Raw genomic sequence first — 27,398 nt, forward strand, 5'->3', positions numbered from 1 at the left:
GCCCTTTCCATATAAGTATTTGGTAAGGGGTGTTTGTGGAGGTTAGGGGGACTTCAGGGAGAAGTAAAACTTGAGGAAATGGAAAGTGAGAAGCCCTAGCGCAGCACACTATCTGGCCTCTATTTGCAGAACAGCAGCAGTCCACAGCTAGACTTCTTCACCCTTTGAACAGATACAGCCTTTAATATTTGCCAGTTGCCTTGGAAAACTAAATGCGTTTCCCCACCAGTTATGTACTGTGTGCACCAGCTCACATCCTCAGTGGTGCAACTGACATAGGTCCGAGGATTTAATTGAACTCTATTGATTTACATCAGCTGAAGAGGTAGTCCAGTAAGTGCAATCACCTAGGTACTTGTGTCGGTTTATCTTAGGCTGAAGTGACTGATTTTGTGGCATAGATCCTTCCTCCACTTTTCCACACAGCCTCTGTGGCATTGCCCACCAAAGCAAAGGGGAAGCTGAACATCAGTAGTAGAAGTGATCAATGTAACATCTTTTTTAAAAGATTCTTGTCTTTAAAAGGGACCTGAACCACTGGCTCTTGACACCAAATCCCCCTCCCTGATACTACTGACAGCTACATTTCAAAGTAGCTTTCAGATAGTGTCTGTATCTGCTGTGCCCCTCCCTTAAGGACTAAGACGTTAGGGGAGGGGCACAGCAAAATGGCCAGCAAAGAACAGCCTATTTTCGTCTGCATTTACACTGTCGCACCATCACCAGTGGCCTTTGCATTCCTCGCTTCATCTGTCACTGATGAGCAATTGGGCTCACGTGAGCAAAGCATCTGGTTTGTCCTGAGCTCACAACTAACCTGCACGTACGGTGAACGTCTGGGTCCTTAGTGGGGCTATCTGGCTGACTAGCCATCTCTTCCAGCTTAGGGGGAGCTTTAAAGGCTTGGGTCAGAAAGGGGATTTGGCAGCAGTGCTAAGGCTACACAACCGTGGTTCTTTATTTGATTCTGCCTCATGGTTCTGGAGGTCACCTATCTTCTCTGGAAAGTATAATGGAGGTTCATTAGGTATCAGCTCTGCCTTTCTTTCAGTCAAGAGTGGAGCAAGTGGCTTGAGTCAGGAGCTTGCTTGGCTAGTCTGTCATGTAGAGGCAGTTGGCAACCCTGTGCTGTGGTGTCTAACGCTCTGATATCTCCCTTGAAGTCAGGAGGGAAGCTGACCTGTTTCCTTTTCCTTGCCATTCTCACAGTGGGTCTGCAATGAATGTAGTATTCACTGAAGAGGAGATGAAGAAGTTCTTAGCAGAAGCCACCAGAGTCTCCCAGGTACCAGTCTTTGCACTGCTACTGCTTCTTCTGTTTGTGTTTACTGTATTTGTTTCACCTCTATTGTGTTTTCCATCTCTTTGTTTCTGCATTGTGTCTTCCTCACTCTTTCCCTTCCTTGTTTGGGAAGGAGCCCAGAGAAATTAGAGTTTGAATCCTCGTTTTTTTCCCTAACAGGCAGACCATGGGAGCCTGTGCAAGCATCCTTACTGATACCACTGGGATGCCTGCATGGAGCGGGGATGGCAGTTAGCTGTTGTACCCAAGCATCCATTTCTGACCAGTTAATTATATAAATAGATGTAGGCTACTGGGCTGGGACCCTTCTTACCCCATTCAGGCTTGCCAGTGGCAGGTTATGTCAACCAGCATAGAACTTATAGCATCTTTCACTCAATTTCTGTTTTGCCTGGATTCTTTGAACAACTTAAAACTTCATCCTGGCATCTTCTCCCTCACCGATGACCTTTTTTTTTTTACTCCTTTTAAATGCAGGAACATTTGCAAGATTTTGCTATGACATTTAACTTTCCAAATCATGTACTGAGTTCCATTTTCCTCTCATAGAAAAGCAGGACTGCTCCTGCTTACTGTTAATCCAGTGGGATTATTGATCTGCAGAGTATGTAATGCAGAAGATGAAAGCTCTGGTTTCCATTTTAAATGTTCTTCAAAAGCTAATTTGGGGATTTTTTTAAAGTGTCTTTTTCCTAGCAAAGCGGAGGATTTGGTCTAGTACGTTGAAATTTAGAAAAGAAAAATCTGAGCAATTTCCTAAAGACATGAATGCTTCAGAACATAGTAAGCAACTCAAATTTTTTTGAATTTCTTCTATACCTTCTATCAGTGTTATTGTACAAGGGACGTTTGGAGAGATGAGAGTATGGGAGAAAGAGAAAGTTAAACGATCAAGGTTGAATGAAGAACATACAGAATTCAAAGTCTGACCTTTCAACAGTCTCTGAGTTTGGCCTCGTCTTTTGGTCTGTTTTCTTCTGAGGGTTTTTTCCCCCACTTTTTGAATGATCATTGTTCAGAACAGTACTGTAGCGCCATAAACACTACTGTCACAGGAATCTTGGAATTAAAAATAAATAAGTCAAAAAAGGAACTCTCTGAAAACACAACTGGCTATGGAAGCCAGTCAATTACTGATTTCTTAGGTGGTTAAAGCTTGAATAAGAACAAAACTATGTGGTTTTTAAGTGTATGAGGCAAATGATGGAAGTTTAGTGTTTCAGCAAGAAAAGATGGAATGAAAGAGAGATACCTTGCAAAGTAATAATATCCTGAAGGATAGGTTAGTGTGGAGGCAAGCAGACCACTTACTATCATCTTTGAACAACTTTAAAGGGATTTTTGACAACGGGAGAGTACCGCTGTTACTTCCATCAGAAAGAAATATGTAACTAATCCTCAAAAGACTACAGGGTCAACCTGTGGTAGAAACCAGATTCTTAGCAGTGCTTAGCCTCCCAAAACACCTAGCTTCTCTCTATACTTCATCTTAAGTACCCTGCTTTGTGTTTCCGTGCTCACTCACAGAAGCGGACCAGGCAGCAGCCCTAAGCCATGTTCACTTTCTCATGCCGTGGATGGCTTTTGGATGGCAGTGGATACTTCAGGAGGCTGAAGCCCAGGGAAGTGACCCGTGGTCAGCTTAACTTGTCACAGCTTGATTGACTTGAGTTGGGCAATGTTGTTCTTCATTGCTGAGAGGTCTCATCCCCGGTACAGGAGGCCCTGCTGGGAGTTGAAGTTGTAGAGTCTCGGCAATATGTGATGTATTCCTCGGGGAAAGAGTGCAGGTTCCCATGGGATCCTTATGATGTCCGCTTCTGCTACACAAATAAGGCACTGACACTTGCTGCAAACATGACCAGTTGCACACCATGAGATCAGGGCTCTGGCCCTGATCCTGCAGAGACTTACACTAGATTTACATGCTAAATTTTTGCTGGTGTAGTCAGAATGTTAAGAGAAGATTTCTTTCTTCATCCAGTATTTTATATTGACAAAAGCTATAGTATAGTTGAAGCTAAGCTAGTGAAAAGCAAACCAGAACAAAAGTACTGTATTCTGCTTCTGAATTAGGGAGGTTTTTATAGTCTCGTCAAGGCTTTGTGGCCTGTGAGTGGTTCCACAGAGGCTAGCAATATTAGCTGTGAGCATACAACTGAACATGAGCATCTTTGTGGGACATGGGCTTAATTTTTCTGGTTACAAAGCCTGACCTAGTTCTGCTCCATCCAACAGAGCACCTCCAGATAAAGTGCCTGACCAGTGGTGGTCTGTTGTTTTAGCTACTTTGCTGTTATGGTGTTGCATCATTATGGCATTTATGTTGTCAATAATGTTCAAAATGTCTTCTGTGAGTTGAGACAGATTGGAGTAAACAAGGTTGTATGCACATATAAAATCTTCCGGTGAAAAACTGCAGCGAGACAGAAAGTTACAGGACACAAGCCACTAAATTTATGAAACAGTGTAGGCTGCGGCATTGTCCTTGCCTGTGAATTTACCCTTGCACTGATAAATGTAAGGAGTTGTGTCTTGTAACTTTTGGAGTTGCTTTATATTTTTTTCAAGAGAAGCCTTTTGAGCATGCACAGACTGTCACTTTCTCCATTTTATTCTCTAATAAATAACAGGCAGTTAACAGTGGATGGGACAGGTAAAATGTTGAGACATAAAGCTGGCCTGGAAGAATGTGGATTAGATTTTTAACCATCTGTTGGAGCAGGTGGCTGGAAGGAGAAGGCATTAGAGAAGAGTGGGAAGTGCGTGCTAGCATCCCAGAGATAGGCAGGAAGAAGAGGAAGGAAAACCATGTATACCAGGAAATGTACTGAGAGTCAAGGACAAGTTGTTCCTGGCCAGCTATAATTAGCGGCAACTTCTCCCTGGGAGACTTAGGAAGCCAGGCAGAGAAATGAGTAAGGAATGCATCAGTTGCCTAAAATACATGACTCTCTAAAATAGCAAACAGCCACTATACAAAGTTATTAAGTATTCCAAGAATCAATTACTCTGTGAAGTAGTGTGCCCGGTGAGGTGGGTGGGAGGCTCAGAGGAAGAAAGAATTTAAGATCTTGGAGGTAAGGAACATCTTTGGGAGACAGGATCAGAGGTCACTGTATCCATGCACGTGTCCCAGTATCTTTTTTCTACCATGATATCACCTAAAAGCTCTTTGTGGTTTTGCCCCAAATTTCCCTGTCATGGCGACATTAGGGAGGACTCAAACTAATGCATCAGTGGCTTTGGGGAAATCACGCCAAGCTTACCCCCATTATTTCTTTGCAGAGTTCACTTATCTGTGGAAATAAGGATATTAATAGATTGGTCTTGTGGGATTCTGCTTCCAAAGCTTTTCCAGTGATGAATAGTGGAGCACTTGGATGGTCCCCAAATACTCTCAAATAAAAACTTTCTTCTTTTGTCTTGTTTTGATGACAGGATCACCCTGTGGTACTCACTAAATTTATTGAAGATGCTCGTGAGGTGGAAATGGATGCTGTAGCCAAGGCAGGAAGAGTAAGAACTTTGCTTTTCTTTAATATTAAACTTTTTTTTCAGGATCGGAGATTTGCAAAAATGTGTGTTTGAGTGATTTACTATACAGCCATGGATTCGTGCTGAGAAGAGTAAAGAAACAAGAAAAGATGAATTCATCTTGGGTTCAAAACCATCATGCTTGAAAAGCTAACCCTACCTTATTGTATATATCTAAATAGTTATTTTTTTAAGTATTGATTAACCATGTGAATGAATCCTTTAGAATGTAATTTTTACTGGATTCGCAAATCACTGGCTTCACAAATTACTTTCATCAGAATTGTATCAGCATATGTTATGATATTACCACAGTTGTTTTATTATTACAACTTCACTTTGCATTTCATTACTAATCAAAGACAGTTCTCACAAAAAATATCACGAACTTCTCATTTAGCGGAAGTATTCTGTTTTCAATCTTCATGTTCAACCAGCAGACAAGATCACTTTTTCAGTATCAAGGTAGTATGCCTTGATGCAATTCATTCAATTTAAATCCTTAGCCTGAATTCCCTCTGCTTGTTTTTCTGCATGGTTAAAACACCACAAAAGAGTGTGGGGGGGAAAAAATATACAAATTATGTTGTCCATACTTTTTTCTGCTGGGGCATGACAACGTTTTTGTATTCGTGGCAAGCAGAACTTAGAGAGCTGGTTTAAAGCCTAATTAGCTTTTACCTTCTGAGTCAATGTGTGTTAGAGAGAAGAAGGAAGCCTTAGGATCTCCAGACTGTGTAGGTTTTATCATGTTCGCAGTTTGCTTAACCACGATATGAAAGACGCTAACATGATCCCCTTGTTCATATGCCTTGTGTGTGCTTCAGGCCTATTCTCCCCAACATCTTGGGGGATTCCCTTTTCCCCCCCCGTCTGTATCCTCTTTTGGGTACATCTCTGTACAGGAGACTCCGCTGGGCTGTACTTAGCAGGGGGCACGGAGGTGGGGTGACGGTTCATGAGGGGTTGCGGTGACTAACTGCTTTCTTGTTGCTGTATGCAGGTTATCTCACATGCTATTTCAGAGCATGTGGAGGATGCAGGCGTTCACTCTGGAGATGCCACCCTCGTGTTACCCACACAGACTATTAGCCAGGGAGCCTTGGAGAAGGTAGGTGTTGCACTAGCACTGAGAAGAGAAAAGAAAATAAGAGTTTGAATCTGCTTTCCCCCTTTGCTTGGGAGAACTCAGTCACCAATGGAGAAATCAAATCACCAATGTTTTTTTAGAGGCCAGTGTGATGTGTGCAAATGTAGGATGTTATTGTGCCCCTTTTGATTGGCTATACTATACATAGGATCATCTGAACTGTATCCCATTAATTTAAGCAGTAGAGGTACACAATTTCAGAGCCATTGGATTTTTTTGTTTCATTGGTTTAGGACTGGCAACCATAGCAGTAGAGGAGTGTCTAATCCATATATATGCCACGGTTCACTTTCCACTTCCTCTTCTCCCACAATCCTTAAATGATTAGATCAGGTGTATTACTTTCTAGCTGCCTGCCTTTTCTGGAAAGGCTATCAGGATGAATGAACCTCACCTAAACTTGACTTTTTGCCTTTTCGAGAATAAACCTAGTGATACAGAGTTAGTTGTCAAAATGCATTTTCTAAATGAAATGTGCCATGCCCCGTGATATCATCCTGGAAGGGATTTGCTTGGAAGCTAACAAGAGCTGTAATGCGATGGTCTGTGCCCCAACTCTACAAGAATGTCCAAGGCCTTGTTTCTGAATATAGTCATCTCCTGGAGCAAAACTGTTCAAATGCTTGTACTGAAATGGCACGTGATTTCTTGGCAAACCTAGAAAATAAGACAATAGTGTTTTCTGCCAATTTGTTCCAGAGTATTTCTGCTGACACACAGATTTGTGATGGTGAAAGACTCTTAGGACACTTGTAAAACCAAGTAGATAATGAATAATGATGTTTTGCCATTTGAGATTTTCACCAAGAAAGGTACAAAGGCTCCAGTGTGCAGTGTAGGAATTGCTACAGAGAGGGTAGGCTTTTATTCTCTCTCTTTCTCCCTCTTTCCCTTGCTTTCTCACACACACACATGAAGCTGCATTTTACTTCTGCCCTCAAATGGCGCTTTGGGCTTGAGGTTACCAGGCAAATTAAACATGTTTGCTTCTGAAAGATAATGCTATTGCCAAAATGAGGATATAGAGGAAAAAATATGCTAGGGCAGAGAGATGTGACATTTAAAAGAATCCACATGTGAGGTAATTTATTGACACGATGCTGTCTATTCTGTGGGACTTATTTATTTATAAAATAGATATACTTTATTTATTTGTTTATTTATTTATTTGTTTCTGTAGGTAAAAGCTGCTACAAAAAAGATTGCAAATGCCTTTGCCATCTCTGGGCCATTCAACATGCAGTTTTTGGTGCGAGGCAACGATGTGCTGGTAAGAGCTCTTGTGACTGTTGGAGGAAGTCAGGCTCTGCTCTGGATAGTTAGGCGCGTGGTTCCTGCGGTCCCTGTCACGGAAACTCTGTGGCAGTAGCAGCTGTGGGTTTCTAACCTGCCTTGTCTGACAATGTGTGGCTCACCTGTGCCACCCCTAGTCACGCAGTTCTCCCTGCCTGTCTGGGAGAGAGCATCCTCCCCTGCCTACGCAGTGCAGCCATTGAGGGTGAAGCGAGTCTGGTTGCATTGTCTGTCAGCACTAGCTTTGTTTTGCTATGGACTGTTGTCCTTCCCAAAATTACCAGTTTTGAATACGACAGACAGGACTGGGACCTGCGCCTCATCCTATGAACTGAATATCATTGCTTTTAGATCTCCGATTTCTTCTCTTATCTTTAGCTATTTCAATCGTTAAAATAAGCCTTCCAAGTCGTTGGAAAGAAAGCAAGACAATTTAAGTGTTTTAGGTCTTTAACATAAGCCAATAGCATGGTCCTAGTAGCTTTCAGTAACAGAAGTACATCAGATGTCTGACTCTTTATGGGTAACAGTTGGCTTTCTGTTGCTAATGGAAGAAGGTCAGAGGAATATGAGCAGAGTATGACTGAGAAAATGGTGAATGGAAAGAAAACCTGGCATGGTATAAAGGAGATGCATTATTGGTGAAAGATCCTGTTTGAGCTATTAGTTGAGAAAAATGTACTTACCGTTCTTTACCTTTCTTCTGTTTCGCATATAGTTATTCAGAAACTCCACAGAGGGGCAGAATGGAGTTTTTCCTTCCTTGCTTTCCCTCAGCTGTGCTTGCATTTTCTCTGGATAACACCTCTTTTCCATTCTGTCTTAACTTACCTATTCTTGTCCCCCTTCACTTCCCCTTCATTCTTACTTACAGCGATTCTTCTTTTGCTATTGATCTTCATGGTGCGCTTCTCAGCAGGGTGCAGAACTTCTTTGTTTCTTGCTTGGGCCACTGAATGACTTCCACATGTAGATGAGGAAGGTCAATAAAGATAGCCCGGTCATTCACGAAGTGCCCTTACCATGGAAAAAGAACAAGGTGGGCTTCTAAAAGTTGTACTTAATGCCTGTGCACAAGTTTCCACGCCTCTTGCACATTAACTTAGGGTATAGTACAACGCGTTTTCCGAAGTTCTAATTTTCAGACAGTAGAGATGAAACGCTGTTGCAGAACACGGGACTCCTTATATCTCAAGTTGGCCACTACCCATCCCTCATCGCTGTTTGTAATATTGAACACAGTTTCTGTGCCTCTTATTTGGCAGTCTGAAGAACATCTCTGCCAAGAGGAGTAAGGACTGATTTCCAGAAACATGAATCAATCTATTTCTTCATTGCACAGTGCCTGACCCTAGTGTTTCTTCTTTTTAATCCCATCAGGTGATAGAGTGCAACTTGCGGGCTTCACGCTCGTTCCCTTTTGTATCGAAGACTCTGGGTGTTGACTTCATCGATGTGGCCACAAAAGTGATGATTGGAAAAGAGGTTAATGAGTCATCCCTCCCCACACTGGAGCATCCCATTATTCCCTCCAAATACATTGGGATTAAGGTATGGTTTCCAAAAGAACACCAAAAAAACCACAAGAGAGCCAGCACCTAGCGCATTAATAGGCAATTAGTACTTTAATGCCCAGAGAGAACGATTTACTCATTGGCCAAAGGCCAAATTGACCTTTTGCAGTTTCTGTTAAGATAATGCACGTTGGGAATTTTAGAGAAAAATCAAAGGAAAATTATCCAGCGATTATTAACAAAATCAATCTCCCTTTATTTCTTACTTCTAACCTAGTCTGAATCATGTTTATGAACTGCATGATAAATATGCACTTGCAGAATTGAACACCGAAGTTCAGGCTATTTCATAATACTATCTAATATATGTGTGGACAGGTACAAATTTGTGTTTTGAGTGTCCCCCACATTTTATCTTCAGGATTTGGGACGTGGGCTGTTGAATGCATGGAATCCCTTTATATGTACCACCAGTTAAAATAGGGGTGAAAGTCTTGGATCCTTTGATTTCAGTGGGGCCAAGATTTTACTTTTCATAATTTCTAAGCTTATATAGTCTCGAGATGCCGAAGTCTACTGTAGATATTTTTAATGCTTAGTGGAAGAAAAAAAATTAATTGAAACTCCTAATCATAAAAACCTAGAACAACAGTGCAGAAAATACAATGGATAATGAGAATTGTTTATACAGAAACTTTCAAGCTTTAATAGCTTCCATATCAATTGAAAATTGAGGAAATGGAAAACACCTAACATCTTTCTATTAATAAAATGTTCAGACCTATTAAAATGCAAGCCAAATCTGTGGCCCAGGCTCAGGTTATTGGCAAGCCAGTCAGTCTAGATGTAGCTTTACATTTTATTTTGGTGCCACAGATAAGCATCATCTGTAATTCTAATCTGAGACTTTTTTATTTTTGAGTCTCCTTTATTTTTATAAATTTCTATTATTTAGACCTGGGGCTTCTGCATTGTTGTTAGCTAAACTGTCAAGAGTTTTGTAGCCAACTCCTGGGAATGTTGGCTACAGAGCAGAAAACCCAACTATATTCTTGAAAACTTCACTACAAAGCCTTTTACACTGCTTGTGTTCTGTGTGGATTTGTCAAATATAAAAATCTGCTAATACCTTCAGAAATGCTAAACTTTTAAAACTATTTTAGTTAAACCTGGCTCTCGTTATTCATGCATCATATTTTCTGTCCTCTTACGTTTTTATTGCTAGGAATATTTGCATGGAAATGGGATTTTGTTTCTCCAGCAGTTCTTAAATGCTCTGAAAAGAGAATATGATACTCTCTTCTTCTTTCTCAACATAGCTGTTCCTATGTGGATTCGGAGTCCCACCATTTTAGCTTTAGTGACTGAAATATTGTCTTGCCATGTTTGCTTGCAGAGTGACACAAGTATCATGGCCTGACTAAGATTAAATCCTGGGTAGAGCATGACTGACTAAGTTTTAAATAGGATTTATTTGCAGTACCAGAGTCTGCTCCTGCTGATGCATTTTCATGTTCATGGCAGTCAAACGTTAGGGAGCTGGTGGATGGCTTTTGTTGCTTGTTACCTTTCAAGACAATATGAGCATTTAAAAATAATCCACCTTGACTGCCATATCTCAGCTTGAAACTATAGAGTTGGCCACTGTAGAAGTTTTCTCTTTACTTACAGAAGAAGCAAAACTGAACTAAAAGTCACCAAGACACACAACATTTATTTTGCAATGAATTTCTGCTGTCACATTTTAGTTGGTCATTGTGAGGTGTCACAAAACAGCAGCTGTCTTGTCTGTGGCGTAACCCTCGGAGACTTCCAAGAACAGAATTATGTCTTTGGATTTAAAAATAGATTCTTTTTTAAGTAGCAAGGATGCTGTCTTTATGCAGGTGCCACTAGTAGTTGAAGATGGAGAGAAGCCTTGTAGAAAATTATTCCTTAGCAGAAAATTCTTGATTTGTTCCATGTTTGCCACATGTGGTCATTTTCTCTCTAACAGAGAGTTTCTTTCTCTCTCCCCCCTCTTTTTTTTTTAAAAAAAAAGGTCAAATTAGACAAGAGAACTCAGAGACCGCAGTGTCCTAAGCTCTCAGATAATGATGATAAGGGGTTTTCATACAAAAGATCAAAAAAAATTAAGGGTGTGTATTTTGGAGGGGAAAGGGAAAATCTGAAAATCACTTGCAAAGTTTCATCTGGTTTATACCAAAAGAGTGCGTTCTTGTGGAATGGTTTGATTCCTGTGAATGAAAAATTTCTGTTGGAGAACAGTTTTCTCAGAAAAACCGACTGCCTTCAGATAGTCTCTCCTTGTTTCATGAATTAGATGCTTCACAGCCTTTCTGTTTTAAAATATGTCCTAAAAATCATAGTGATAGTGGGCCACCACAGATTAGAAATCTGCCATCAGAATTTGAGCAGGACTGCAAGATTTAGAAGGATGATTTATTGGTGAAATACATGTTTATTTGTTCCAGTCCGTCATCAAGATACTGGGGGAACTCATTTGTCAAGTACTCCTTTGCTTATCAGTCTTGATCAGTGCTTTTTTTTTTTGGATCATGTCTGTCTCTTTCTGTCACCTCCAAGTGTAGCTGGATTTTTTTTTTTTTTTAAATGATCCATTAAATTTTCGTTCTCTGTCTCCCTCCCCCCCTCTTTCTTTCACCAGGCCCCAATGTTCTCCTGGTCCAGGCTGAAAGATGCTGACCCTGTTCTCCGATGTGAAATGGCCTCTACTGGGGAGGTATCTTTTAGATTTGCTTTTTTTTTTTTTTTTTTTTTTTTTTTTTTTTTTAAACCAAGTCGCCTTTAAACATCATGAATCTTTGGAAGTGATCTTATTACTGCCTCAATCATGATGGCATCTGTAGCTTCTTCAGAAAATTGAAAACATCTTTCTTATCTGTAAAAACACATTGTCCTGGAAAACCCAGTTTATTCAGCCACTGGATGTCCCTCTTTACCTGCATGTCAGCTCCCCGGGTTGGACCTGGTTGGTGTGACAGCCTGAAATGAGTTTATCTGAGAGCTGTCGGGTTCTGGGAGGTTCTTGGTGCGTCCGTCCATTTTATGAATCACCTGCTTCGAGACAGAGAAGTGCTTACAGCTTTCAAAACCCCCAGTCGACACATGCCAGAATAGCAATATCGAGACTCCAGGTCATGAGCGTTTGGTCTTGGAACGTGCTAGTTACTTAAAAGCAACAAATATGTGTGGTGATATTTTTGTTGTTGCCTGGTAACCATCAAGGCATGTCCCAAGGTGCAAAAGGCGAGAGAGAGTGAATAAAATGCGATGGCTGCAGTACTGCCTGTTGATGGGGTGAGGGGGAGACTGGGCTACTTTACCCACTCTTTCTACAGCAGGCTGTGAGGTGCTTCCAAAACGTCTCTGGTGTCCGCAAAGGCACAAAGCTGTTCCTCTTCCTGCATAGGCTCAGCACTGATGGGAGCCCTCACCCCTCAAGGGGTACAGGTTTCCATCTACACCGTTTGAAGAGATGTTAACTCATCTAGGACAAAGAGGTTTCTTTATGAGTTATTGCTGAGCTGTCAATAGCTTCTGTAGATATACCCAAGCTATCCTTAAACTTGCTCGGTCTGTTACTTCTAGAAAAGAGTTGCGGTGGCAAGAGACTTATTCTGGGCTAGAAAGCCCACGTGGGAAGTGATTAAATACTGAGGCAATTAGATTAGGCTTAACTCTGCTCTACCATAGCTAGGCAGGTCTCCTACATCTCTCCAGAATTACTTTATTTTGCTCTTTATAATGTATGGAAAACAGTATTGCGGCAGATTTCCTTTCGATGTAGTTAATGGCCAGAAAAAAGCCAAGTGACTTCCGTGACTTCATTATTTTCAGAACAAAATTGACTACACAGACAACTCCCCGTCCCCCCTCCCCCCCAAAGAAAAAAAGGAATAAAAATGTGAGTAAGGGCAAGAATTATTTTTCTGAGCTTTATATGGAGTTAAGAGATTACCTTGGTGATAAGGGAGGGATTATTAACTTTTACGAGTTGGAAAGATCCATATTCAAAAATGCCATAAAATGTGACAGTTATGAAGGTCTGTCTTATGAGCGAAGTAAGGATAATAACTTGCTTCGGGTAAAATGCTCAATTATTCCTCAAAGACATTTTTCACACACACGGCTTGATTTGGGCTTGAATTTGTCACATCTATCTGTCAGAGATGTATTTTGCTGGAAGCCGTGGTTCCCACAACAGTAGAAGACACGGTGCTGGGGGTCCCTTTGAGTACTGTGGCAGTTTTGGCCATGCCGTAGCGATAAACCTCTCCCAGCAGGCTGGAAACCCCTGGTCCAACCTACGAGGCAGGGGGCTGTCCACCACCCTAGAAAGTCCAGGACATACGTAACCCCTCGGCCAGATACACTGTAGAACAGACTGAGCGGTCAAGGATGAGTTTTTAGAGAAAAGCTGAGATACAAGTTGTCGTGATCTTTTTGATCTCTTCCCTTGTGGGATTTTTGTTTGTTTGGTTGTTCTTTTTTTACTTTAGAAGATCTGGCAAATCATCATTTGTTCTTCTTCTTACATGAAATACTGGCTTCTGCTCACCATGGTAACAGTGAGACCATGAATGTGAGGGCTCACTTTGTGATGGGAAGGACCATAAGAGGAAAATGGGAGAGCAATTCTCAATCAGTCCCTTTATTCCATCTGTATATGTGTGTAGATTTGTTATTTCAAAAAGAAAAATCTGTGCAGTTTCTGCTTCTGACTGTTTTTCAACAAGTGTGGAGTTGTCCAGAAAAAGTGAGGGTTGTTTTTTTTTGTTTTGTTTTGTTTTGTTTTTTTAAACTTTCAGAAAAGCTCATGCATTCCTCTTTTTGTCATCAGAATTCCAAATTTTGGTAAGGAACACGGTTTAGTTCTTTCAGAAGATCGTTACCGTATGACAGTCTGTAAGCAACTGAGCTCCACAGGCAGTTCTGAATGATGGAGAACTGCTAAATGATTTTTATTGATTTCTTTATCAAGTTTTTGTTTATATAAAATAAATTATTATGAATTGGCATGATGGCTTTGTTGTTTTCTTAAGTACATACTAACGTTTTACTTGAATTTCGTACATCTGTGGACTTTTAATGGAAAAGCATCTTTATATACGGTGGTTTATCTTCACAAGAAATGCCAGAAGTACGTGACAGCAGAAGTGCTGTCTTACCCCAGTTTGCAGCGTACACACAGAAACGTGCCTGCATGCAGAACACTCACTGGTATTTAAGCATTATATAATGTTAAACAATTTGCAGTGCACTCACAAACGCTGGAGCAGAGGCTGTGTACAGCATTCCCATAACTCAGCAGAATCAATTGTTGTTACTCCTTGGTGTGCTGTTTGAAATGGAAGTGTTGCTTATTCCTTCGTTATTGCTTCATTAAAATTATGACATTTGTCTGCAATAATTTTCTGATTTATTTTTCCCCCCTGCCTGCAGACTCCATGCAAAAGCAGTCTGATTCTGCGTGAAGAAGTCAAAAGAGCCTATTTAAAAATTTCATTCCTGTTTCTTTTTAAAGCAATGTTCTTGGGCTGTTTTTGGTTTTTCCCCTCATGCCACCTTCTTTGTGCCTTTTCCCAGGTCGCGTGCTTTGGGGAGGATGTGTACTCTGCCTTCCGGAAGGCTATGCTTGCCACAGGGTTTACGTTTCCTAAGGAAGGAATTTTGATTGGAATCCAGGTGAGTCCTAAAAATCAAAGCTGAGAAAGGACCGACACAGAGGAACTCAGTAACTGGTGCCTTGTTTTCATTCATGTGTCTTTATGGCTTAAATGTGCTTCTCTGCTGTCCCTCTTGAAGTGCAATAGGACAGTGAGGAACAAACACCACGGAAAGGTCTTTACTGGGTTCCCGAGGCTGGCCTAGTTTTTTCCCTCTGGCTCCTGATAGTTTCTACTGGGAGCTGCAGAAGTTTGCTGGGGACAAACCCCTGGGATTGCTGCAAGCAGAGGCCTGGGATCGGAGAGTTAGAAGCCACCTTCCTGTGGGGAACAAAGCCCATAGACGATCAGTTCAGAGAAACGTCCCAGGTAGAACTCGGAGCCCCCTCCTTGTTCTCACCCAAATGGGAGCCCTGGGGATGCTACTTCCCAATTCTGACATATAAACTGCCTTCATCCGTACATTGCCTCTTGCCCTTTTGAAACCAGTTCCCCTCCACCCCCCAGAACAGTGAGACAGTTTCCATACCGCAGAGCTGGACCTGCTAAGCTTTCCCCATAGATTTCATTCCAGGCAGAGCTGTGGTGTCATCCGACAGTATGGAAAACATGATGTTGCTAGGCAGGGTCTTGTGGGGCTAGTTATTGGTGTAACACGGTCAGGCAATGAGACCTCCACCAGGTATGGCACTGTCATGTTCCTCTCCTCATTGGAGTCGTGATGGGACTATACTTGAGTGCAGCGGGGAGAGGGATTAAAGGACAGCAGTCTTCACTCTCCAGCCTGCTTTCCTGGCTGCCTAGAGGCATGGCTGCCATTATTCCTCTCCCTCTTTGATGATGGTCCATGGCCAATATTGCTTCTGAGTAAGTAGCTCAGAAAGGAAGAACCAATGCTGGATTTGTGTAGTAATGTTTCTGGTCTCCGTATCTTGCCAGAGCTCTCTCCTCTTAGGGACTGCATCTCAGATACATATTCTGCAGGTCCAATGATTCCATACCAGACTAGAGCTTGGACTTTGGGGTTTCATCTCTTGCTGTCAGCGTCCCTCAAAGGTGCTATATGTGACAGAAAGTTTAAATGGTGTCATTATGGGAATGTCCTCCAGTGCAATGGCTTCTGCAAACAGCCTTCAGGTGAGGGAGTTCCCGATGGGTCTGCCTTAGGAACAGCCCTGCTCCGTTCACAGTCCTGTATCAGTAAGGAGGATGTGCATTTCTGAATGAAAAGGTAGCTAGGCAGAAAAGCAAAAAGTGTTGGTTCTTTATCACGGGGCAGTTACCAGCTGCAGGAGATGCTGAAGTCAGATACACTTGTAAACTTTGAGGTGTGTGTATGTTCCTCAAAAGAATCAGACATTTCCATTCCGCTAGCATGTTCTTGGGCCCCATAAAGACAACTGATTGCCTCCTGCCGTTTCCCCGTTGTGCTTGTAATAAGCTTATGCCCTACGTGATTGCATAAAGCTAATGAAACAAAAAAACAGAATAGATGAATTTTCCTGTCAAACAAGTGGGGTGTGAAAAATGTGTTGGGCTGTCTGTGCCAGCAGAGAATGTGAAGAAACTGTGTGAAAAGTGGCCAGAAAGGAACATGACTTCTGCTGACACAGATCACCGCTTAGTCCTTAAATGTACACATACATACACACACCTATGGATTGAAACTGTTGCTCTGAGTTACCTCAAATTAGCAGAAAAGTCTTTGCTTGCTACCTAGATAAAGTTTAGAAGTTCAGTACGAAACTCTGGGCAGTTGGTATTATATATCTACTGTATATCTAATCACTGCAGATATAAAGTATTTTAAAAAGGGGAAAAGAAAAGCCAGGAGAAGAAAAAAGGAGAGAGCCCAGTGTTTAAAATTTAAGCCTATTTTCCTGGTAGAGCTAAAAGGGAACAGGCAGCAAAGAGTAATTTTAGCTATAGGAAGTATTTACGTAAGTTCTGTGTCAGTATCTGTTAAACTGAGCCAAATATTCTTTGTACAAAGGTCTTAAGAAAAAAAAACACCCCAAACCTCTTAAAAGTAACAAGATTCTGTCTTTTTTTAATGAGTGGTTTACAGTTCATTTTCTTGCAAAAGAAACTTGAAAACAACAGATCAATCGCTTAAAGGTCTCTTCTTCATCTCAGCATATTTCTTACATAATTAAACTCCAAAACAAGGAGTGTAAAGTTAACGCTGAGAACCACGTATTGCTCCCTCACCACTCTGGAGTTCGTCACCTACCTGCTTTTCAATGGGCTGTTTCGAAATCGGCCAGGTCTGCAGGCGGAGAGGGGAAATAAAGCCTCGTGAGAAGGGAAGGTTGAAATCCTGACCTAGACCTGACGTGTAGGCTACGGGTGGTCTTCCCTGGGTATTACAGGCTGGAGGAAAGGGGAGCCCTTCACTGCAGAAACAAGAGGCACAAGGATCGAGGCACAAGGCGGGCTGTGAACACCAGCAGCGTTGTTCTCATTTAATCGCAAACGTGAGGTTGTGTACCCCAAACTGGCAAAGTTGTCAGCGTATCCTCGGAGGGGAAACACAGGCTCAGAAGGACAGATGCCAGGTCGCCCCTCTCCATGACCACTTAATGTTTAAATGTCATTGCTGTGAGGGGGTGACGGGGTGGAGGTCCCTCCCCGGGCAGAGGCCCCTGGCTTTCAAACTGCGGGATGGTTTCTGCAAGCTGTTCTGGTGCACTCGGGGCTGATTCTTGTCGGGAGCACCTACGCCAGCCCACTTGGTTGTCTCTGAGGAAGGTGCTATGCTTCATCTGCAGTGAATGGCGAGCTCAAAACATACCCCGCTTTCGGAGGCTTCATTGCTTCATGACTGGCATCTTGCTCTGATTTTTAGACTGGACTTTTAGGTTTTGCAGGGAGAGAAATAAGAAACCAAATGGTGGTAAATTCTGCTTCCCTCAAAAGTGTCTAGGCTCAACGTATTTAGGTTATTTGCTATACTGCACCGTTATGTCATTGCTATTAATTATGTTGAGGTGAGAGGAGGCTTCCTTCTTGAGGGAAGTCAAATGGATGTAGTTAACAGTAGCAGAGGGGGAGATTTTCGTTTCCTTGCGAATGTTTCACTCTGTGGGGTATTTTGCAAATCAAGAGTCAAATGGCTGTGCTGCGATCTGCAGTCCAAACAGGTCCCAAGACGCCCAGGTAATGAACCCAGCCTTGCAGAGGGGCTTCCATGCTGGAGTACTCACAGGTTGCAATTCCAGCGGTAATCCTACTAGGGCCATGCAGAAATGTTGCTAACAAAGTAATCATCCTCGAGGTCAAACAGGCAAGCGCTCCTTGACACCTGCGGGACAGCACAAAGCAGGTTGGGCAGCCAGCCGGGACTGCAAGCCCGCTGGGTTGTCCTTCAGTTGTGAGGAGACTCTGACGTTGCGCAGGTCGAGGTTCCCCAGGATTTTAAAGGCCTGATGCTCTCCCAGGGTAAATGGAGTATGGCTTTCTTGTTAGACAAATGAATCTCTGCCAGTTTATGCAAGCTGATAATCTGACCTCTTTTCTTTTCACAATTTGGAGAAATCTATGATGCTGAAACTCTGAGTCTGCCATTAAATAATTTATATGTTATGCGAGAGGAGTTGAAAAGCTCATTTTATTTTCTTTCCTGATTGGGCTATTCAGTGATATCTCTGGGATGGAGTGCATCTGTCTTACATCTGTGCTGGTGACCACGAGATGCGGAAAGCTTTTGATGGCGTATTTTATTTTTAAATCCCAGCACTCCAAGTCTGTTGTTTCAAGGTAACCTTCTGCCTTGGTTCCTTACGTACCAGAATTTTTGCGTGCTCCACAGTGGATTTGGATACAGAATTCAAGATTATTACAGAGATGAGCTGGCTTCATTTTGAGCTGGATCTTAGTGAGAACTGGTGGAGCTGTATTGAATTAACTGAGGATGTAGCCCTTTACAAATAGCAAGGCATGCTAGCAAACAGGAGAGAGAGGTTATAAGAAATAGAACTTTTCCGATAAAGGAAAAAGAATACAATTCTCCTACAATAAATATCTTCCACTAAATAAATCTGCTTGTACTTTTCACCTTTAGTAACTAATGGTTTCTTACACAGGTTCTTTCAGCCAGGTTGTAAATCTGAGGCTGTTCCGATGCAAGCTGACAGCTGTAATTTCTTCTCATGGAGAGGCTGTTTTATGTGTCACAAGTGTTCAGTACATGTGTGATAGAAGTTTATAATACTGTTGTGAAAGCGAGCCCCCCTGACCAGAAGGCAGAACTGTTCTTTCTGACTGGGAAGCTGCCAACCCTGTCACATTGTATATTTGTATTTTCCAGTTAGCGTACGGAACAAGATGGCTTTCAGAATGAGGTTCTTTCCAGAGTGCTCAAAAAAACTCTGTTGACTCCTTTTCTCCATTGGAAATCGTTCACCCTTCAGAATATTGTTCTCACCCATAAAGGTTAAGCCGTCAGTAGCTCCAGCAGGGAGAAGGGAGCTTGCAATAATCTTACTTGCAAATGGCCAGACCAGGCTAAAGTTAAAAGTGAGATTCGGCCTGCGTTGGCAGTGAGAAGGACATGTGTTGCGTCTGATCTTTTCATTGCTGTACCTTCAACATCCAGAAGAAAGTTATGCTGGGATCAAATTTCCACTCACCTGTTTCTCTAAAATGGCTTGTTCACGTGCAGATGTCTACAGGAGGTCGTCTTACCTTTATTTCTTCTAAATTATGTTGGATCTGGGTGTGCATTATGAGGGAGTCTTTCAAAGGTGCCCTGAGTACCTGGGCATTCAGGTCCTCATGGGAATAGGGTGTCCCAGTCTCCTGAGAGGTTTTGTGTTTTCCATTTCCATATGCCCATGGGAGTTAGAAATGCACTCACGCATACACAGGCTCTTCGTCATGTGGATTTGCAAACAAAGCATCCAAAGGCAGCCCAAAGCCTGTCCATATTTGTTATCTGCCAGAAGAGAAGGCCAAGTGTTTGAGCAATGTTTGAAAAGATGTTTAATTAAGAGCAGAGGAGACTCTAGTTGGTTATTTGACAAGGCAATTGCCCAGATATTTCATATGCAGTAGTAAATCTCCTGTAGTTGCAGTCAAACTTAGTATGGGAATGCTTACCCTGGTGTTGTAACAAAATATGTCTTAGCTGGGAGTGACTTGGGCTTCAGGATCCAGACAGTTTTCTTGGAATGGCACTCTGCATGCACATTCAGATATTTCTGCGCACGCACACACACGCTCTCAGCACAGAAAGGTGTATTTGCCTATTAGCACAGTCTGGAGGAGCACTGGGTTGCCCAACAAAACACCATTTCTAAATCCTAGCTTTGGTGCTGTATCTAATAAATGTCCTTTTTCAGAAGTCCTTCCGCCCCAGATTCCTCAGAGTAGCAGAACTATTGCATGAGGAAGGTTTTAAGGTAGGTGGTTTCTGTTATTTATAGCTGGAGAGTTTTCAAAATCTGAAACGTACTCAGCCTGCTATAGGAATGGAGAATGTTGGAGTTCATTTGGAAAAAAGGACATTTTCGAAGTGCAACAGGGATTTTTAGCCGAGTGATCCGTAAAGTCAGCAGGTATCACCCAACTAAAAGTTCTCATGGCTGTTTAATTGAGCAAACAGGACTAAGCCATGAGGGCAAGAACAACTCTGGCTCTGCTATCAGCCTGCAGCCAGGATGTCACATTACAAACTCCTCTAAGTTCTCCAAGAAACAAAAATGCCAACAGGATGCCTTGTATGACAGGAGGGGAGGAAGGGGAAGCCTTTTATATGGAGTAGGTCTTTACAGTGCTTCATTGTCAGTGATATTCACAAGCTACAGACGTATGAAATTTGTGGTGTTTACATCCCTCTTGTAACTCTTCTGCATCATTTTGCATCCATATCCCTACTGAAGGGTAACTAACAACAGAAGATTGGCGAGAGCTTTTTAGCATTAAGTATTTAAGTACTATTTTCCTCAGTGGCATTAGCGTAACTACTGGATTTACAGTTCTGCCATTCAAAACTTAGTGCTAGGCAAAAAAAAAAAAGGCAAAAAAAATTTATAAGTGATTGAACTTAAGCCCTATTGAAAGTCAGAGGGATTTAGGTTTTCCTAAGCCACTTAACTGCTTCTGGATGTGTTACTACCATTCATTGACTATCATACATCAGAAAATTACAGATAACAGAAAGTTGGGAAAGTCATGCCGTGTCTGTCTGTATGGAGAGACACTCTTGTGATGAAAAATGCCCTCCAAAATCAGCCCTGACAACCAGGCTGCGTGTTGGGTCAGACCCACATGAATTAAATGAAAAGTTTCATTATTATGAAGCACACAGTAGGTAACTTTTTTTTCCCTTAACAGCTTTATGCCACAGAAGCAACCTCGGACTGGCTGAATGCTAACGGTATCCCGGCAAATCCTGTGGCATGGCCATCGCAGGAAAGCCAGAGTGCGAGCCTCCCTCCGGTCAGGAGGTAAGAGCAATACTCACCTTGTCAAATTTGTGTTAACATCCAGGACAGCAAATACAAGGGGCGAATTGCTGGCCCTATTGAGATAAATGATAGTAATTTAATGGGACTTCAGATTCAATCCAAAAGTTTTGTTTTATCTGATTCTGTCCGGAATTGCCACAGCAGGGAGGTTTCAGCTTAATTAATGAACATCTCATTGAACAGTCCTATTTAATATGGCTTGGATGTATTGCTCCATGTTACATTTTCACGCAAGGGTACGTGGAATCTGAATATTTAGCCTTTAATGACAGTCAGTCATGCCTTTAAGAGTTGTGTTGAGCTGTATGAAGGCCGAATATTGCTTTGCATCACTGAACAGAACAGAAATAAAGCCCAAATTCCCCGCTTAGGGGGCTAACTCTCAACTCTCCTTTTTTTGGGATGTAAGACTAACCTTAAATGAAAATTTTCAGTGTTGTTTTCCTGCGTGCCTGTGCTATTGATCATAGATTTTCATTAAGCAAGACACACTGTGATACTATCTTGTGCATTGTCTCTTCAGGCTCGTAAAGGATGGGAAAATAGATCTGGTGATTAACCTGCCTAACAGCAACACCAAGTTTGTCCATGATAATTATGTGATCCGGAGGATGGCTATTGACAGTGGGATTGCTCTGCTCACTAATTTCCAGGTACTTCCCATGTTGTTCTTTCTTCTCTTAGTTATAAGAGCTTTCAGTGCTTGTGACCTTAGATTCCAGTGTGTTTGGACCCTCATTGTCTCTGACAAATATTAATGTGCCTGAAAATCATGGCAACGCAATTGTTTGAGTGTATTTTCTTTTTGCTACTATACAAAATAACGTCGCTTAAAGGAAAACAAACAAACAAACAAAAGAAAACCTTGGGTCCCGTACTGCAGCTGAAGTTGTTCCTGTATCATTTTCACTTCAGAGCAAACTTCTTGCACAGGATTGCCTGTAACATTTAAATTATGCATGGGAACAGTGTTTTTGTGGGATGTTTTTCCAGTATGATCCTTAAACTTTAGAGCAGGATGTAGCTGGGCTTTCCTGAATGATCCTTGGGGCAATCCAGTTCCAAAATGACATGCAAGTGGAATTGCAGCTTGTGCTGTTGTAGTCCCCAATTGCCAGTCATTATGTTTGTAGCTCCTGACAAACCGCTTTCACAGACTGATAGGGGAAGAGAGATTTGGTAATGCAAAGTGGGACTCCTGCTGACAGCAGTATCTTGACTTCCTTTGCAAGTGGCTTCAACTGTCACAAAAGGGCCTCATCTGGCTCTCATTAAGCACAGCAGCCAAATTCCTGTTGATTTTGGTGGGTGCTGACACGGAACCCAGTGACTTGAACTGGTGTCCAGCTGTGCAAAATCTTCTGCTGTGATTGGAGTGAGTGGAGAGCAGAGAGAGTGCCAAGCTGCCAGTTCCTAGACAGGATAATGCCTGACATGATTAGCAGGAATGGGAAATCGAAGACCCATCCTCCGCCTACTAGCAAAACACACACTGACAACCAGAACGGGGGTCCCCATCCAAAATTTATTACCATACCTGCTTGATGCATTTTACTGAACCCTTTTGATCGCAGAGTTTTAATCTCCTGAATTTGAGAGAGGAAAACAACCCTGTGTTCTCCTAAAGGCTTGGGCTGTAGGGGGAGACGACAGCTCTCATGGGACAGAGCTGTCTTGCCAAAGAAGCCCGGCACCTCTACGTCTCTCCAGCTGGACAGGCAGGTTCCAGAGAGCTGGAGCCAACACCCATGCACAGTCACCTTGCAGTTGGTATCGATTTGGATGGACTCAAGGACTGGACCTGCATTAGGGTAGTTTCAAGGTGACATTGTAGAAGTGTGGAGCCTGCTCTATTACTCAGCCTTCTGCAGAAGGCTTTGCAATGCTCAGTCCTCCTCTGCTTTATATTGACAGGTGACAAAGCTTTTTGCTGAAGCTGTCAAATACTCTGGGAAATTGGACTCCAGGAGTCTCTTCCACTACAGACAGTCTGACAATGGAAACACTGCATAGAAGAGCTATCTCCAACCTGCAATCTTACTGCTTCTGGCACCACGAAAGAGAGGGGATCTCAGATCATCCACCTAACCATCTTTCCATATATTTTGTAGCATCTGCACTGATTGTTTTTCCAACTCACACAAACTAATTCCTAGCCAATACTTTTGATGGCTCATTGGAAAGCTGTCCTCTCCCCAGCCTTTCCACCATCTTCTCCCCATTTCCACATAGGATCAAATATTACTTACTTACTAGGTGGGTAGATCTATACATCACCATAGCAGAGGAGGTGGAAGGAGATACAAGTGATCCTACATAGGGGTTGTTCTTTCTTTTCATAACCAAGCCTGCTCCTCCTTAGGTGGGTCCATACTCCCAGCTCTTCTCGTGCTGGACTACTAGAGCCTGGCCCCAAGCTCCTATAGCAAGACACATAGCTTTCTCTGTCCATTGCTGATTATTGAGGATTTTATGACTTCATGTAACAATTAGACATCCTCCCGCTTGATCCACCTGATGATACCATGGACACCTGCCACGGTGATGAGCTCTTTAAAGACAGATGAACATGAATTTCCCACGGTTCCCTGCAACAGCTGGCAGGCATGATGCAGCTATTTTTTGCTTCGTTTTTAACCCTGGCCAAGAATCATCATCTTCAGCCTGTAGATTTGATGGAAGAGGAAGGCTGTATGTGTGTGTACTGGAATTGCTTCCAAGTTCTGCTCAGTCCTTCAGGCTATTATTTTTTTTTTTTTTTTAAATTCTGGTTCATCATTCTGAATTCAAGCTGTTGTCCCTGTATCATAAAGGCTCTCTCTCAGCTTTGTGTGTGGCTTCAAAAGTGGAGAACTCCCCGAAGACTTCTGTGTGTTGCTGTCCAACATTTTGTGCCGTGATTGTGGGCATTAAAATTGAATCGTTTCAAAACGAGGTGCAAGTGTTACAGTGCTTTACCCCTCCCAATTAAGTGACCCCTTCACTTTTGCTCCAGCCTTCTCTGCTGCTTTTTCAGCTCTGGCAATGCCTGCAAATGCTGTCCGCTGAGCAGGCACCCACTGTGCCACATGTTGCACGTTATCATTTGCTGTCTGCACGGCAGAAGAGTTCAGCAATGTGGGCAATGGCACTCATCCTGCAGCATATACAGTGCCTGCCTCTAAACGTTTACCAGCTAAGGAACGTATGTGTCTGTCTTTTTTCCCCTGTGTTGCAGTATTTACACAACACACCCTGGAGTCGGGAAGATTTGAAGTTGGACAACTTTTCTGATACTTGCCAGAGTAAGCTAAAGTGGAGCATTTTCCTCCAGCCACGCTCTATCTGCCTGAGATGCCGGACTCAGGGCACTGCTAGCTTGTAGTTATCTACTTCTTATGTATCCCCCAATACCTGCAGGCCCTGCCGAGAAATACTGCTGCCAGCTAGTGCTAGATGTACGGTGGTGGAGCTGGGTACCACCCAGCAGTGCTTTTTCTGAAACTATCAACACTGAAAGTAGTGCACTTTGAGCTGTGTTGAGGAGATGAGGAAACCTAGGCTGCTTCTTGCATGTGCTCCCAAGTTCCCTTGGGTCCCAAGGAGCTTTGAGTGTAGAGAGAGAAAAAGGGCGGATAGATAGTCTGGGGTTTTTAAAATTAACACTAAAACATTTCAGGAAGGATAGAAAGTCTGATGAGAGCTGTTATTGAAAAGTGCAAAAGAGTGGACAGAGGTTGAGATGCCTTTGGGTACCATGGGACTCTCTGAACAATTGGTGCTGTGTGCCAAGACCAGATTTTGAACCAGGTGTGGACTTTATTTCTGATCTGGTTGACATCCCAAGTGCTCGTCGTGGGCATTTCTTCAGTACTAACTTTTGTGATGAACACAACCCTCCCTGCTGTGCATAGGGAGAGCTTTGCACTTTTGAGTAGAGATGTTATTAAAAAGAAAACAAACAAAAAAAACCCCAACCAAAACTCCAGAAGAGCCCAGAGGCATCAACTATTCACCCCTTCAGTTGTGAAATGGATGACTAATGGTGGTTAATGAAGCAGCACTCTCTAAATGCATCCTGCACTTTTTTTTTTTCAGTGGCAAAAATCCCATTAACAACTGGTGTCACCTCACATCTTCCACCCTGCTTTTACCTCTAGTAGTGAACAAAGTGACATCTTGAAACATCTGTATTCTCTTGTTCTTCCTCTTCTGTTTTCTCACCTCTCTTGTGAGCTGAAAATGAAATAAATGCCCCGGATTGTCACAGCTACTTGTTCATGAATTCTGCGTGGCTGGATTCTGCCTTTCTTTTTTTTTAAGTCTCTCTTTTTTTTTTTTTTTTTTTTAAAGCATTGATGAACACTAGCCTGTTAGGAAACCATCATTCTTATGTTTGACAGTGAACGCATCATTTAATGCGGAGCTGCTGTATGCCTCAGAGGTGAGGAGGTGGTGGGAAAAGAGCAGCAGGACAGAGCAAATGCTCGTTCTCTTCAGCTGCGTGTACACAAGAGAAAGGAGGAACCTGATCCTCAGGAGGGACATGGGAAATGTGAGTGAGGGGCCAGATGATAGAGCAGCAGGCTAAGAAACACTGAAGAGATAGGAACTTTAAAGAAGGGGCTGCCATTTTTGGAAGATGGAAAAACCTTCACTGCTTTTAATTCAACTTTCTTAAATAGTGCTTCTGCCAATTAGCTAACAGTGTGGGTGTATGTGTATCTACGTATACATGTATCTATACATTCCTGTTGTTACTTATTGCAGCAGCTGCAGGTACTTAAACCACAGCTTCTTTGGTGTCCACAGACTCTCATATAATTAGAGTGGAATTTAATAGAAGTACACACAAGGGTTGAGTATATGCTGAGTACTCTGTAATTACGCAGTAGTGTTAATGTTTTGTTGCTGGTGCTAAACACCAATCCCTTCTCCACTCCTCCAAAGCAGGTGACACTCATGTCGTCCTTCCACACCTAATCAGACCCATCTATATATACGCCATCCCCTGAGGTGTCTTTTCCTCCATCTCCTTTTGCTGTCTCCTCCCCTTCCTCTGTTGAAGAAAAAAAGTTCTTTTTGCTCTGACTTAGGTAAGATAAAACTCTAACTCCTGTCATGGTCAGAAGGAGCCAGGAAATCATCCCCCAGCTTACCTTGTGCAAACACTGAATGCTGGCTGAATTTGTTTCTCGATACGTTTTTCTTCTTTGCGTAATAAAGGTGTGGACACTATAGGAAAAGATTTTTAAGTATCTACAGCTGTTGGGATCAATGCAGATCTAAAAAAACCAGTTACAATTAGTATCCTTTGTACCAACCTCATCTCTGCTTTCAACTGATTCTGCCTTATAAGTGTCTTTTTCTTATTAATCTTGGGGAGGGTGACAATGACTGATGAAAGAGGATGCTGTTCAGAGCAAGAAATTTGCTAATCTACAAGCAGTTGAATAATTTTATTCTTTTTTACTGTCTTAAAAGAGGGTTGATAAAGAGACACATGAAGGTGTAAGAGACAGTACAAAGCACAACTTTTGAGATAAGCACAAGAAAAGGTGGCAAGAGCCGTGATGAAATATGAAGGGACCTAATTTTTAGTAATGGAGATGCTTTCTTTTCTCAGTAGTCAGTCTGCTGAGCCACTCTCTGGAGCCATAGCTCTCCAAGTGTGCCAAGTGCTGGGAAGCTCTGGAGGCTCAATTTCCCAGGAGGCACTGCTGAATATTGAGGTCAGGCTCTTTATCCAGTTGATCACCTTCCTGGATTTACTCTTCTGCATTTAGCACCATTTAAATCACTTGGAGATTGCTCAGGCAGCCTCTGCAGAGGCTAGTAGCAATGCAGTGATAGTTCAGCATGTTGAAAGCAAAAAGAAAAGAATGTAAGAGAGTGAAGACAACTTATTGCTAGCACTTTCTGCTTTCCTGGTAGAGGTCTTAAAATACAGTGAGATGAAAGCATATGCTTTCAAGTGAAAAAAAAATAGTGAAAAGCTTTAAGAAACCTCTTTGCTCTGAGGCCATTTGAAAAAGTCAAAATCAGGTTTCTGAAACCCCTAGGAAGTAGCCAAGTAGGAAAGACTGCATGATCTGAAAGAGCTCTTGGCAGTGAGCGGAGAAATAAGTCTGGCTTGGCTTGCAGGTCGCTGGGTTTTCCTGGACTGGATGTTGCCACCAGCCTGTAAGGCATCTTTTTTTCCTTCCCATACCAAGTATATTTTGCACTCTCAAGGCTTAAAAGCCTATTTGTGCTTTGGTTCTCTGTGCATGCACCAGAGGCATCTAGGAGTCTGGCTGGGAGCTTAGCGCCTCTGGATCTTTATAATAAAGTGATCCATAAAAGTGGGGAAGGGATCGGAAGTTAGCACTATACTAAAACCCACAACTGCAGTGTCTGTGCAATACCAGTGGCTCGATGCACGCCTTCTGCCTGGATCCCAGTCAGGTGCGAATAACCACT

The 27,398-nt window shown here is 42.5% G+C and overlaps 1 protein-coding gene across 1 annotated transcript in view; it reads left to right on the top strand.

Annotated features, from left to right (window-relative positions):
* Nucleotides 1–26,929, top strand: part of CPS1 (carbamoyl-phosphate synthase 1) — a 116,561-nt gene extending 89,632 nt beyond the window's left edge. Inside the window, exons 32-42 of the mRNA XM_075153733.1 lie at nt 1,210–1,285; nt 4,745–4,822; nt 5,844–5,951; nt 7,171–7,260; nt 8,664–8,834; nt 11,466–11,540; nt 14,408–14,506; nt 19,830–19,889; nt 20,824–20,936; nt 21,481–21,610; nt 22,872–26,929. Of these exons, the coding sequence (XP_075009834.1) occupies nt 1,210–1,285; nt 4,745–4,822; nt 5,844–5,951; nt 7,171–7,260; nt 8,664–8,834; nt 11,466–11,540; nt 14,408–14,506; nt 19,830–19,889; nt 20,824–20,936; nt 21,481–21,610; nt 22,872–22,970 (1,099 nt within the window). The 3' untranslated portion in view covers nt 22,971–26,929. The remainder of the gene's footprint in view (nt 1–1,209; nt 1,286–4,744; nt 4,823–5,843; nt 5,952–7,170; nt 7,261–8,663; nt 8,835–11,465; nt 11,541–14,407; nt 14,507–19,829; nt 19,890–20,823; nt 20,937–21,480; nt 21,611–22,871) is intronic.
* The last annotated feature ends 469 nt before the right edge of the window (nt 26,930–27,398 follow it).

This window comes from Calonectris borealis, chromosome 6 (assembly GCF_964195595.1).
Source record: "Calonectris borealis chromosome 6, bCalBor7.hap1.2, whole genome shotgun sequence".
Taxonomy (NCBI): domain Eukaryota; kingdom Metazoa; phylum Chordata; class Aves; order Procellariiformes; family Procellariidae; genus Calonectris; species Calonectris borealis.